Genomic DNA, 12330 nt, shown 5'->3' on the forward strand with positions numbered 1-12330 from the left:
CTAACTCTCCCCTCTCTCTCGCTCTCTCTCTCTCTCCTCGCTCTCTCTCTCTCTAACTCTCTCTGTCTCTCTCTCTCTTTCCCTCTCTCTCTCTCTCTCTCTCTCTCTCCATCTCTTCCCCTCTCTCTCTCTCTCTCTCTCTCTCTCTCTAACTCTCTCTGTCTCTCTCTCTCTTTCCTCTCTCTCTCTCTCTCCATCTCTTCCCCTCTCTCTCTCTCTCTAACTCTCTCTGTCTCTCTCTCTGTCTCTCTCTCTCTCTCTCTCTCTCTCTAACTCTCTCTGTCTCTCTCTCTCTTTCCCTCTCTCTCTCTCTCTCTCCATCTCTTCCCCTCTCTCTCTCTCTCTCTAACTCTCTCTGTCTCTCTCTCTCTCTCTCTCTCTCTAACTCTCTCATCTCTTCCCCTCTCTCTCTCTCTCTCTCCCCCCCCCCCACCAGGATTGGAGGTACGGTTCCCATCGTCTACACCTACTTCTCAGAGTTCCTCCAGATGGACAAGCGAGGAGAACATCTGTCGTGGCTCTGCATGTTCTGGATGTTTGGAGGAATCTACGCCTCCTTCACCGCCTGGGGCATCATCCCCCGATACGGTACCCCCCCCCCCCCCCCCCCTCCACCCCCCAACCCCCACCACCCCAAGATCAGGGATAACACTATGCAATGTGTGTGTGTGTGTGTGTGTGTGTGTGTGTGTGTGTGTGTGTGTGTGTGTGTGTGTGTGTGTGTGTGTGCAGGCTGGGGCTTCAGTATGGGTCAGAGTTTCAGTTCCACAGTTGGAGGGTCTTCGTTCTGGTCGCTGCTCTTCCTGCCATCGCTTCTCTGGTGGGACTGACGTTCATGCCTGAGAGTCCACGCTTCCTGCTGGAGGTGACACACACACACACACACACACACACACACACACACACACACACACACACACACACACACACACACACACACACACACACACACACACACACACACACACACACACACATTGTTATCCCACACTGTTATCCCTGATTTTAAATACTATTCTCACAGTGTGTGTGTGTGTGTGTGTGTGTGTGTGTGTGTGTGTGTGTGTGTGTGTGTGTGTGTGTGTGTGTGTGTGTGTGTGTGTGTGTGTGTGTGTGTGTGTGTGACAGAATGCCAAACACGACGAGGCCTGGATGATCTTGAAGCAGGTCCACGACACCAACTGGAGGGCCAAAGGTCAGCCGGAGAAAGTTTTCACTGTGAGTCTGAACACACAAACATCCTACGGTCCTTGAACGCAACACGACCAGTTAAATCCTCCTCTGACACTAGATTATATGGCATCTTCCTCCTCTAACATCAGATTATAGAGCATTTTCCTCCTCTAACATCAGATTATAGAGCATCTTCCTCCTCTAACATCAGATTATAGAGCATCTTCCTCCTCTAACATCAGATTATAGAGCATCGTCCCCCTCTAACATCAGATTATAGAGCATCTTCCTCCTCTAACATCAGATTATAGAGCATCTTCCGCCTCTAACATCAGATTATAGAGCATCTTCCCCCTCTAACATCAGATTATAGAGCATATTCCGCCTCTAACATCAGATTATAGAGCATCTTCCGCCTCTAACACCAGATTATAGAGCATCTCCCTCCCCAACATCAGATTATAGAGCATATCCCCCCTCTAACACCAGATTATAGAGCATCTTCCGCCTCTAACATCAGATTATAGAGCATCTTCCTCCTCTAACATCAGATTATAGAGCATCTCCCCCTCTAACATCAGATTATAGAGCATCTTCCTCCTCTAGCATCAGATTATAGAGCATCTTCCCCCTCTAACATCAGATTATAGAGCATCTTCCTCCCCCAACACCAGATTATAGAGCATCTTCCTCCTCTAACATCAGATTATAGAGCATCTTCCCCCTCTAACATCAGATTATAGAGCATCTTCCTCCTCTAACATCAGATTATAGAGCATCTTCCTCCTCTAACATCATATTATAGAGCATCTTCCTCCTCTAACATCAGATTATAGAACATCTTCCTCCTCTAACACCAGATTATAGAGCATCTTCCTCCTCTAACATTAGATTATAGAGCATCTTCCTCCTCTAACATCAGATTATAGAGCATCTTCCTCCTCTAACATCAGATTATAGAGCATCTTCCTTCCACTGACATTAAACATGATGAACATTTGCAGTATTTTTACTGTGATGTTTGTAGTCTAAAATCCAGACTGAACACAAAGGATCTTTGCAAAAGACGTGTGAAACAATGTAGCACACACACACACACACACACACACACACACACACACACACACACACACACACACACACACACACACACACAGTTCAGCAGCTGGGTTTTGTTGACCTGCTTTCCTCCAGGAAGTATTTTTAGCTCTCTGAATGTTTGATGAAGGAGCTGAGCGCTCAGAATCGGGGGGGTGGGGTTTGGTCGGGGGAGGGGCCAGAGCGTCTCTCTGCTGAAGTTACAGTGGAAATGTTTCACCAGGAAGATGAGAGTGTCCAGGGACCCCCCCCCCCCCCCAGTGTTCAGCAGCTTCTCTCAGACCGTCCTCCATGTTTTCCAGGTGATGCACATCAAGGCGCCGAAGACGGCCGAGGACGAGTTCATCGAGATCCAGAGCGCCACGGGGACGCCGATTCAGCGCTGGGCCGTCCGCTCTCTGACGCTCTGTAAACTGGTGCGTGTTAATGATGGGGCCCCCCAAGAGTCAGAGCCCCCCAACCCCCCCACCCCCCTAAGAGTCAGAGCCCCCCCCCCACAAGAGAGACAGTCACCCTCCCTGAGAGGTAGAACCACCCTCTCCGAGAGGCAGAACCTTTCCAGAGAGTCACAACCCCCCCACCCCCCCAGAGAGTCAGAGCCCCCCCACCCCCCCAGAGCCCCCCCTGACACGGTGTTTTGCAGGTTCTGAAGAACGTGGCCTCCCTCCTGTCGGCTGAACTGAGGTTTGCGACGCTCTTCATGGCCGTCCTCTGGTTCTGCATGGCCTTCAGGTCAGAGTCACACTGAACAACTCACTACGGACAGTAGAGTCCATCAGAGGACAGTAGAGTCCATCAGAGGACAGTAGAGACCATCAGAGGACAGTAGAGACCATGAGAGGACAGTAGAGTCCATCAGAGGACAGTAGAGTCCATCAAAGGACAGTAGAGACCATCAGAGGACAGTAGAGACCATCAGAGGACAGTAGAGTCCATCAGAGGACAGTAGAGTCCATCAGAGGAAACTGCAGGTTCAGTTTAAGACTCCATGTGTGTTCAGCTCACAGGCCAGTAGGGGGCAGTAGAAGCCAGTAGAAGCTTGTAGAAGCCAGCAGAAGCCAGTAGAAGCCAGTAGAAGCCAGTACAAGCTAGTAGAAGCCAGCAGAAGCCAGTAGAAGCCAGTACAAGCCAGTAGAAGCCAGTAGAAGCCAGTGGAAGCCAGTAGGGGGCAGTAGAAGCTAGTAGAAGCTAGTACAAGCTAGTAGAAGCTAGTAGAAGCCAGTAGAAGCCAGTAGAAGCCAGTGGAAGCCAGTAGGGGGCAGTAGAAGCTAGTAGAAGCTAGTACAAGCTAGTAGAAGCCAGTAGAAGCCAGCCAGGGGCAGCAGAAGCCAGTAGAAGCTAGTAGAAGCCAGCAGAAGCCAGTAGAAGCCAGTAGAAGCCAGTGGAAGCCAGTAGGGGGCAGTAGAAGCTAGTAGAAGCTAGTAGAAGCTAGTAGAAGCTAGTAGAAGCCAGTAGAAGCCAGTAGAAGCCAGCCGGGGGCAGCAGAAGCTAGTAGAAGCCAGCAGAAGCTAGTAGAAGCCAGTAGAAGCCAGTAGAAGCTAGTAGAAGCTAGTAGAAGCTAGTAGAAGCTAGTAGAAGCCAGTAGAAGCCAGTAGAAGCTAGTAGAAGCTAGTAGAAGCCAGTAGAAGCCAGTAGAAGCTAGTAGAAGCTAGTAGAAGCCAGTAGAAGCCAGTAGAAGCTAGTAGAAGCCAGTAGGGGGCAGTAGAAGCTAGCAGAAGCCAGTAGAAGCTAGTAGAAGCTAGTAGAAGCCAGTAGAAATTAGTAGAAACCATGAAGTGAAGCAACAGTCTGACTTGTTTCCTTGTCGTCTCAGTTATTATGGTCTGTCGGTTTGGTTCCCCGACATGATCAAACACCTGCAGTACGAAGAGTACCAGTCCAAGGTCAAGGTGAGAACTACTACTACTACTACTACTACTACTACTACTACTACTACTACTACTACTACTACTACTACTACTACTACTACTACTACTGCTACTACTACTGCAAATACACAATGGTAACAACAACCACACAACAACAACTACACAGTAACCCAACTGCTACTTCTAAACAATGTTGTTGATGACGACAACAAACAAACTAAACGACAACAACCTGAAAAAAAAGAACAAAACAGCAAAACATTTTCAAAAAGTTTTCTCATCGTTTAAAGATTCCACATCAGTTATTGGTTTTATCTAAAAATGTACCATGTTTTTCCATTTCAAGTGTTTAATTCATCATTTCTCTAGTTTTACATATTTCATGTCGTTGCCATCGACAACCGCTTGTCTTTCTTTGTTGATCAGCGTTTCTCTTTGTTTTCAACAAGTTTTCTTTAAAAAAAAAAAAAATGTTTTATCTATAAATACAAAAAGCGAAAGTTTTTTCCTCCTCATGCAGTTTTTTTTTTAAATATATATTTAACTCTTTGATGAAACCTTCCTCCGTCGTTTCAGTCCATCTTTTGAAGCGTTATGTGTTTTGTTTTTTTTCCAACGTGACGTTTTGAAGTGTTTCGTTCAGTTTCTGCCGACTGAGCAGTTTTGTGTTTCCTGTCTTCAGGTGTTTCATAGAGAACGAGTGGAAAACTTCCACTTCAACTTCTCTCTGGAGAATCAGATCCACCGGGAGGGGGAGTACGTCCGGGACAAGTAAGAGTGTGTGTGTGTGTGTGAGAGTGTGTGTGTGTGTGTGTGTGTGTGTGTGTGTGTGTGTGTGTGTGTGTGTGTGTGTGTGTGTGTGTGTGTGTGTGTGTGTGTGTGTGTGTGTGTGTGAGAGAGAGACACTGCATTAGGATCACAGGTTTCCGTCCAGCTGAAGACTGTGAACTGATTCAGGAGCAGCAGAACCTCCAGACTGACTCTGTGTAACTATACCAGTAATGATACTCCGACTACTTCCACAGTTACTCCTAATATTGTGATCATCACTATTCATGTTGTTATTACCAACATGAATAGTGATGATCACTGTTAATACCATCAGTGCCATTCCACATATTCATACTACGGTTAATAATTCTACTAGTAGTATTACAGCTACTTTATCCACAGCGATACTCATGTTAGTAACAGTGGTACAATAGTACTCGTACTTCATATAAAAAACTTTCACGGCAACGTTTAAAAAAAAAAAAAAAAAAGATGTTCGTTACCATGGAAACAGCGGAATCGCTGAAAACAGCGTAGTTCTCACGTTTGGCCACTGGTGGGTGCGTCGAGCACCGTTGCCGTGGAAACGGACGCCCGAAGCCCCGCAGACGTTTTCCCCGCTTTCACTTATGTAAACAAAGACGAATATCGCTGTTTAATTACTCGTATACTTTCACGTTTTTCAAAAACAACGAATTTGCAGCGATCAATCTTGTAATATCTCGTCATTTTAAGCCATTTAAAAAAAATTTGTAATAAAAGTGATAATATTTGATTTGTCCGACATGGTGATTCTCAATAATGTGGAATTGAATCGTTGCTGAAGTTGTTTTGAGTTCGGATGACGTTTAGCAGCAGCAGCTAACCGCGGCTAACAGGTTAGCGAAGGTCAAAGGTCACGAGGTAACTTCTTAGGATTACTTTCCAAATACAGTTACCGTATTTTCTGGACTATAAATGAACTTCTCTCTTTTTTTTAGTTCTTTAGCTGCTCATGGATTTTATATTAAAAAGTGATAAGTGTATAAAGTAAACAGGAAGGACCGTCTGTGGCCACTAGATGTCGCCGTATGACAACAGAAAGCTGCTGCAGTACCACAAAAAAACTACTGCTGCCTTCCTCAGTACAGCCTCATTATGGCTGATGAGGGGTCAAAGGTCAAAGGTCAAGCTCAGGGACACACTGCAGGGACACGCCCACTGCGGGATTCAAACTTCTAGTGTGGAAAATACTTCTTAGTTACTTTACGTTGCACAATTATTTAAATTAAAATGTTAAAATATGCTAGAAAAGTGCATTTGATTGTAGTTAATTAACATTAAAACACACAAAAAAAGAAAAAAGTCCCTCTGAGTTTCTGCTGCGACGAAACGTCAGCGTCCATCTTCAGGACGGAGTGCAGATATACAGTATGAAGTACTACTACTGTATATCGAGGAGCTTCTATGCTTTCAGCAGAATGACGCAGACAGAATGGGGCTCCAGCTTCCACCTCTCTCTCTCTCTCTCTCTCTCTCTCTCTCTCTCTCTCTCTCTCTCTCTCTCTCTCTCTCTCTGTCTCCGCCTCATCCTCCCATCCCGCCACGCTGGACTCCGCCCATCCTGCCTCTCATTCCGCGGCCGCGGCAGTAGAAGCCCGTCCATGATTTTTTTATTTGGCTGTTCTCAATCCGCCTCGCGGTTCTCGTGGCGCCGGCGGGTCGGAACGCCGCTACTTTTTTTTTTAAAGAACTTCCTGTTTAAAAAAAAAATTATAATAAGTGGACGATGATCACTTGCTCCTGGTCCCGCTATCTTCCAGCCCGCTAATTTCTTTTTTTTTCCGTCAAAATCCATACGCGAGTTTTTTTTGAATGATCTATTAACACGCAAACCAACTTAAGCTGCCAGCAGGGGGCGCACTCTCTTGCCCGTACGGACCTCGGCGTCGCTACTCGCACTGAATACAACTATACCACTGTTAGCATGCTATCTGGCTATATGATGCTAACACTAACCGGCTAAGATAAACACAGACGGCGCCGTTCCGCCAGCCAATCAATCACTGGCTGATGCACTAAAGGGGCGGAGCTTGAGCTAAAGAACCCGGATCAGACCAGAATCACCCACTAGGGGGCGCCACCCCAAAACAAAAGCTTTTTGATCGTCGCCAACGTAAGAGGCTGAAACCATAAACCACCTCTGGTAAATTTAGCCCGCGAGCCGCTAACGAGACGCGTGTTATAAACATTGAGCCGTGTGATTTATAAACAAGGCTGTATTTCATTTTAAACCCCCGGGGGGCGCTGCTCCGCGGTATGGATGTCGGTAGACACGCCATCGTCGGATTTTAGCTTTATTTTTCGTGTGAGCAAAGAACTACTATGCTATCGCTATGCTATCGCTATGATTGACAGTTCCTGCCATAGATATAAAACACTAGATGTCTCACGGCGCCGCCTCCGACGTGTCTACAGCGCCGCCATCTTGGAGAGGTCTCCTGCTCATGCTCCCCGGCTAAAACATTTGGTAGCTCGCTTGCTAGCCCACGTAGCAACACGGGAGACCTCTCCAAGATGGCGGCACTGTGGGCACGACACAGGCGGCGCCGTGAGGCATCTAGTGTTTTATATCTATGGTTCCCGCAGCCAATCAGCAGCCAAACATCCAAACGGTCAGAATGTCACCCAGAGTTGGTATTAAAAGACGTCAGAAGCTTCATTTGATCCGAATAAATTCATTCATTCGACGTGAGACGACCCGGTGACGACTCCGCCAATCGGGTTCATCCTTCCCGTTATCGGCGAACCGTCGCGTTCGGACTCCCCAGAACCGACCCGGGAGGTCTGCATTGAGAACGGCCGTCTGTCTGTAGGTGTGTGTGTATCACCCCATCCTCGTAGGTTCATCAGTATAGAGATGAAGTCAGTGAAGTTTGAGGACTCTCTGTTCGAAGACTGTCGCTTTGAGGACATCAGGTCCACTGACACGGTGTTTGAGAACTGCACCATCCGCTCCACCGTCTTCTACAACACAGGTAGGTTCCGCCGGGCGGACGGCGAGTTCGGGCGTCGTTCGGTCGGCGTGCGACGTCTCCTCCTTGTATACAATATATATTTTAAAAAAAAACATGGCTGAGCCGTCATCTGTACCCTCAGATTGTCGTACCTTTAGAGCTCTACGTGTTCTCATGGTGCCTTTAGAGCTCAACGTGTTCTCATGGTGCCTTTAGAGCTCTATGTGTTCTCATGGTACCTTTAGAGCTCTACGTGTTCTCATGATACTTTCAGAGCTAGACGTGTTCTCATGGTACCTTTAGAGCTCAACGTGTTCTCATGGTACCTTTAGAGTTAGACGTGTTCTCTTGGTACTTTAAAAGGTTTAGAACTGCCGACGTAAAGAAAGTCACTAGTAATCCTTCATTTACATTTAAAAACCAGCCTGGGAACCAGTCAGGTTCAGGACCTTTAAATGTCGTCAGTCACTTTGCTGAGTCAAAGTGAATTTTATGTCTTTCTTCTTTTTTTCTTTTTTTTTTTACATTTCATGTTTTCATAAATGCTGTGATCATCGGAGGAACTTTTCCATCTTCCCTCCAGTCAAAGATTTTTTTGTTTTAATTAGATTTTAAATTGAACTTGGTGACGCTGTCAGGTTGTCCTTTCCTGTCACACACATAGAGGACGGCGTCGTCAGCGTACAGGGTGAGCGGATGGACCAGGACTCTGAGTGTGTGTGTGTGTGTCGCCCTCCACAGACCTCTGGAGGGAGAGGTTCATCGACTGCAGGATGGAGAACGCCACCTTTGAGCACAACAAACATGGCTGCCACCTGGACGTTGGGGACGAGAACGACGTGCTGGTCTACCTGGTCAGCTTCCTGGGCAGCCTGGCTGTTCTGCCCGGCAACATCCTGTCCGCTCTGTTCATGGAGAAGCTCGGCCGGGTCCGGATCATAGGTGCCCCTCCTCTTATTACTTCTTTTGGAAAGTACTGGATTACTTTAGAAGAAAAAGTATAACTAGTTATTCTGTAAAGGTGCTTGTAGTTTTCTCCTGCATCAATAGTCCTCACAGATCTGTATTATTGTCGTGTTAGCATTAGCATTAGCTGAGATTAATCTGAATTTATATCAGTTACTCTATGATGCTCTAAAATCTGACGGCAGAGGAGGAAGATGCTCTATAATCTGACGGTAAAGGAGGAACATGCTCTATAATCTGGTGTTAGAGGAGGAACATGCTCTATAATCTGGTGTTAGAGGAGGAAGATGCTCTATAATCTGGTGTTAGAGGAGGAAGCTTCTATAATCTGGTGCTAGAGGAGGAAGATGCTCTATAATTTGGTGCTAGAGGAGGAATGTGCTCTGTAATCTGGTGTTAGAGGAGGAATATGCTCTATAATCTGGTGTTAGAGGAGGAATATGCTCTATAATCTGGTGTTAGAGGAGGAAGGTGCTCTATAATCTGACGGTAGAGGAGGAAGATGCTCTATAATCTGGCGGTAAAGGAGGAACATGCTCTATAATCTGGTGTTAGAGGAGGAAGATGTTCTATAATGTGACGTTAGAGGAGGACGGTGCTCTATAATCAGGATTAGAGGAGGACGATGCTCTATAATCAGGATTAGAGGAGGACGGTGCTCTATAATCTGGATTAGAGGAGGAAGATGCTCTATCACCAGCTGCTTCCCGTCCCTCCAGGAGGCTCCATGCTCGTGTCGGCCGGCTGCACCTTCCTCCTCTTCCTCAGCTTCAGCCAGTCGGCCATCATCGCCCTGCAGTGTCTGTTCTGCGGCGTCAGCGCCGCCGCCTGGAACGGCATCGAGGTGGTGACGGTGGAGCTTTACCCCGCCTCCAAGAGGTACGGCCGCCGCAAAAACCCTTCCCCCCGCCTGCACCCCGCGGTCGAACGTCGGTCTGACGGGCGGCGGCCTCTCTCTCTCTCTCTCTCTCTCTCGCTCTCTCTCTCTCTCCGTCTCAGGGCGACGGCGTTTGGCGTGCTGAACGCCCTGTGCAAGCTGGCCGCCGTCCTCGGCAGCTCCATCTTCGCCAGCTTCGTCGGCGTCACCAAGGCCGTCCCCATCCTGCTGTCCTTCGCCGCGCTGGTGTGCGGCGGGCTGCTGGCGCTCAAACTGCCCGACACGCGACAGAAGATCCTGCAGTGAGGTGACGCCAGGTCACCTCGGGGGGGAGGGGGGAGGGGCGTATGGGAAGGGGGCGGGGTTTAAACTGCAACGGTTTGAACTGACTTCACTCTGCACCGGATCAAAATCCTCCAGCTGGTCACGCCGCACACGGAGTTCCTGTCCGACATCTGTGTTTTGTACAGCAAATCAACCTGGGGGGGGGAGGGGGGAGGGGGGGGCGTGGCCTGTTTGGAGTGGAGGGGTGGTGACGTTTTGTTTTTGGGGTTGGGGTTTCAAGGTGGGAATAAAATGTGTGTGTATGGGGGGGGATCGGGGGGAGGGGGGGGGGTGTCAGAGTTAAACTCACGTGACCGTGGGCATCAGACTAAAATAAGGGGCGGGGCTAAACTTTGTGTGGGAGGGGCTTGTCTTCACTTCAGCTACAATGTGACGTTTAATGATGCCATAAATCCACACAGACTCTGGACCTACTAACATTTATTGATGATGATGATGATGATGATGATGATGATGATGATGATGATGTTGATGTCATTGGAGGCTTTAATCACATGACCTGACCGTGTCTGTCCCAGTAACTTCCCACAAGAGGGGAATAATGTTGTACTCTGAGTGTTCCTGAGTCTGATGTTAGAGGAGGAAGATGCTCTATAATCTGATGTTAGAGGAGGAAGATCCTCTATAATCTGGTGTTAGAGGAGGAAGATCCGCTATAATCTGGTGTTAGAGGAGGAAGATGCTCTATAATCTGATGTTAGAGGAGGAAGATCCTCTATAATCTGATGTTAGAGGAGGAAGATCCTCTATAATCTGGTGTTAGAGGAAGATGCTCTATAATCTAGTGTTAGAGGAGGAAGATCCTCTATAATCTGATGTTAGAGGAGGAAGATGCTCTATAATCTAGTGTTAGAGGAGGAAGATGCTCTATAATCTGAAGTTAGAGGAGGAAGATGCTCTATAATCTGAAGTTAGAGGAGGAAGATCCTCTATAATCTGGTGTTATAGGAGGAAGATGCTCTATAATCTGAAGTTAGAGGAGGAAGATCCTCTATAATCTGGTGTTAGAGGAGGAAGATGCTCTATAATCTAGTGTTAGAGGAGGAAGATCCTCTATAATCTGATGTTAGAGGAGGAAGATGCTCTATAATCTAGTGTTAGAGGAGGAAGATCCTCTATAATCTGGTGTTAGAGGAGGAAGATCCTCTATAATCTGATGTTAGAGGAGGAAGATGCTCTATAATCTAGTGTTAGAGGAGGAAGATCCTCTATAATCTGGTGTTAGAGGAGGAAGATGCTCTATAATCTGGATTAGAGGAGGAAGATGCTCTATAGTCTAAAATGAGGATGTCGTTTAATGACGACTCGTTCTGGAGACTCAGAAACACTCAAAGTGTTTTTTCTTTGTTTCGTCGTGTTTCTGCCTGATTCACTTTCAGTTTACCAAAAAACGTCTGCGGCGCCCTCTGGTGGCTGCGTCTGGTGAAGCTCAGGCAAGCCCCGCCCACTCCCACAGGAGAGACCCAATCACATTCCTGTCTGTCAAACTGTCGTGGTTGACGGCTTCTGATTGGCTCAGACTGCTTTGTGGGCGGGGCTTTGGGCGCAGAGACTCCGCCTCTATGGCCGCAGGTTCCAGTCCATCCGTGATGTTTTGTCTTCACCTCAGGTTCTCCTCGTTTGTGAAGTGTAGCGTGAGGTTTGTTGGTTCGTGTGTGTGTGTGTGTGTGTGTGTGTGTGTGAGAGCGTGTGTGAGCCAGAGGTTCCAACTGAACTGTGGCTGTTGGAACCTCAACTACATCCGTCCGATCAGGACGTCTCTTTAAGGCCGTCTCCATGGTTACAGGCATCCCATAATGCACCACTGGACTGTAAGACGTGGTGCGGAGATCAAACAGTGTGTTACTAACCGCATGACTCAACACTTTCAACCAACTAACTCACTGAAGCTTCGCGTCCCGGAGAACACCGACGAGTGTGTGTGTGTGTGTGTGTGTGTGTGTGTGTGTGTGTGTGTGTGTGTGTGTGTGTGTGTGTGTGTGTGTGTGTGTGTGTGTGTGTGTGTGTGTGTGTGTGTGTGTGTGTCCTGCATGTACAGCAAGAGTTGATTTCCCAGAATGCACCAGCCTAAGTGTGCCCCTCTCCTCTGGAATCAGTGACAGTGTAGAAGAGAATCACTGTTGCTCCCTCTAGTGGCCAGAAGGAGAACTGCAGCTGGTTTCAACAACAAACAGGAAGCAGACCATCGGTTTGTTTCCGAGGTTTGCTGTCGGTTTTGTTTGTGAGTCGTCGTGTT

General features: G+C 47.6%; 1 protein-coding gene across 1 annotated transcript in view; it reads left to right on the plus strand.

Moving 5' to 3' along the window:
* Positions 1-10055, plus strand: part of LOC308136820 (synaptic vesicle glycoprotein 2B-like) — a gene marked incomplete at both ends in the record, with an annotated part of 18875 nt that extends 8820 nt beyond the window's left edge. Inside the window, 12 exon segments of the mRNA XM_080505347.1 lie at positions 437-588; positions 733-750; positions 753-865; positions 1129-1218; positions 2574-2687; positions 2915-3003; positions 4085-4160; positions 4822-4910; positions 7794-7927; positions 8648-8848; positions 9592-9751; positions 9872-10055. Coding sequence (XP_080361473.1) covers positions 437-588; positions 733-750; positions 753-865; positions 1129-1218; positions 2574-2687; positions 2915-3003; positions 4085-4160; positions 4822-4910; positions 7794-7927; positions 8648-8848; positions 9592-9751; positions 9872-10055 — 1420 coding nt within the window.
* Between the last annotated feature and the right edge of the window lie 2275 nt (positions 10056-12330).

Source organism: Blennius ocellaris (genome assembly GCF_963422515.1).
Source record: "Blennius ocellaris genome assembly, chromosome: 11".
NCBI lineage: Eukaryota > Metazoa > Chordata > Actinopteri > Blenniiformes > Blenniidae > Blennius > Blennius ocellaris.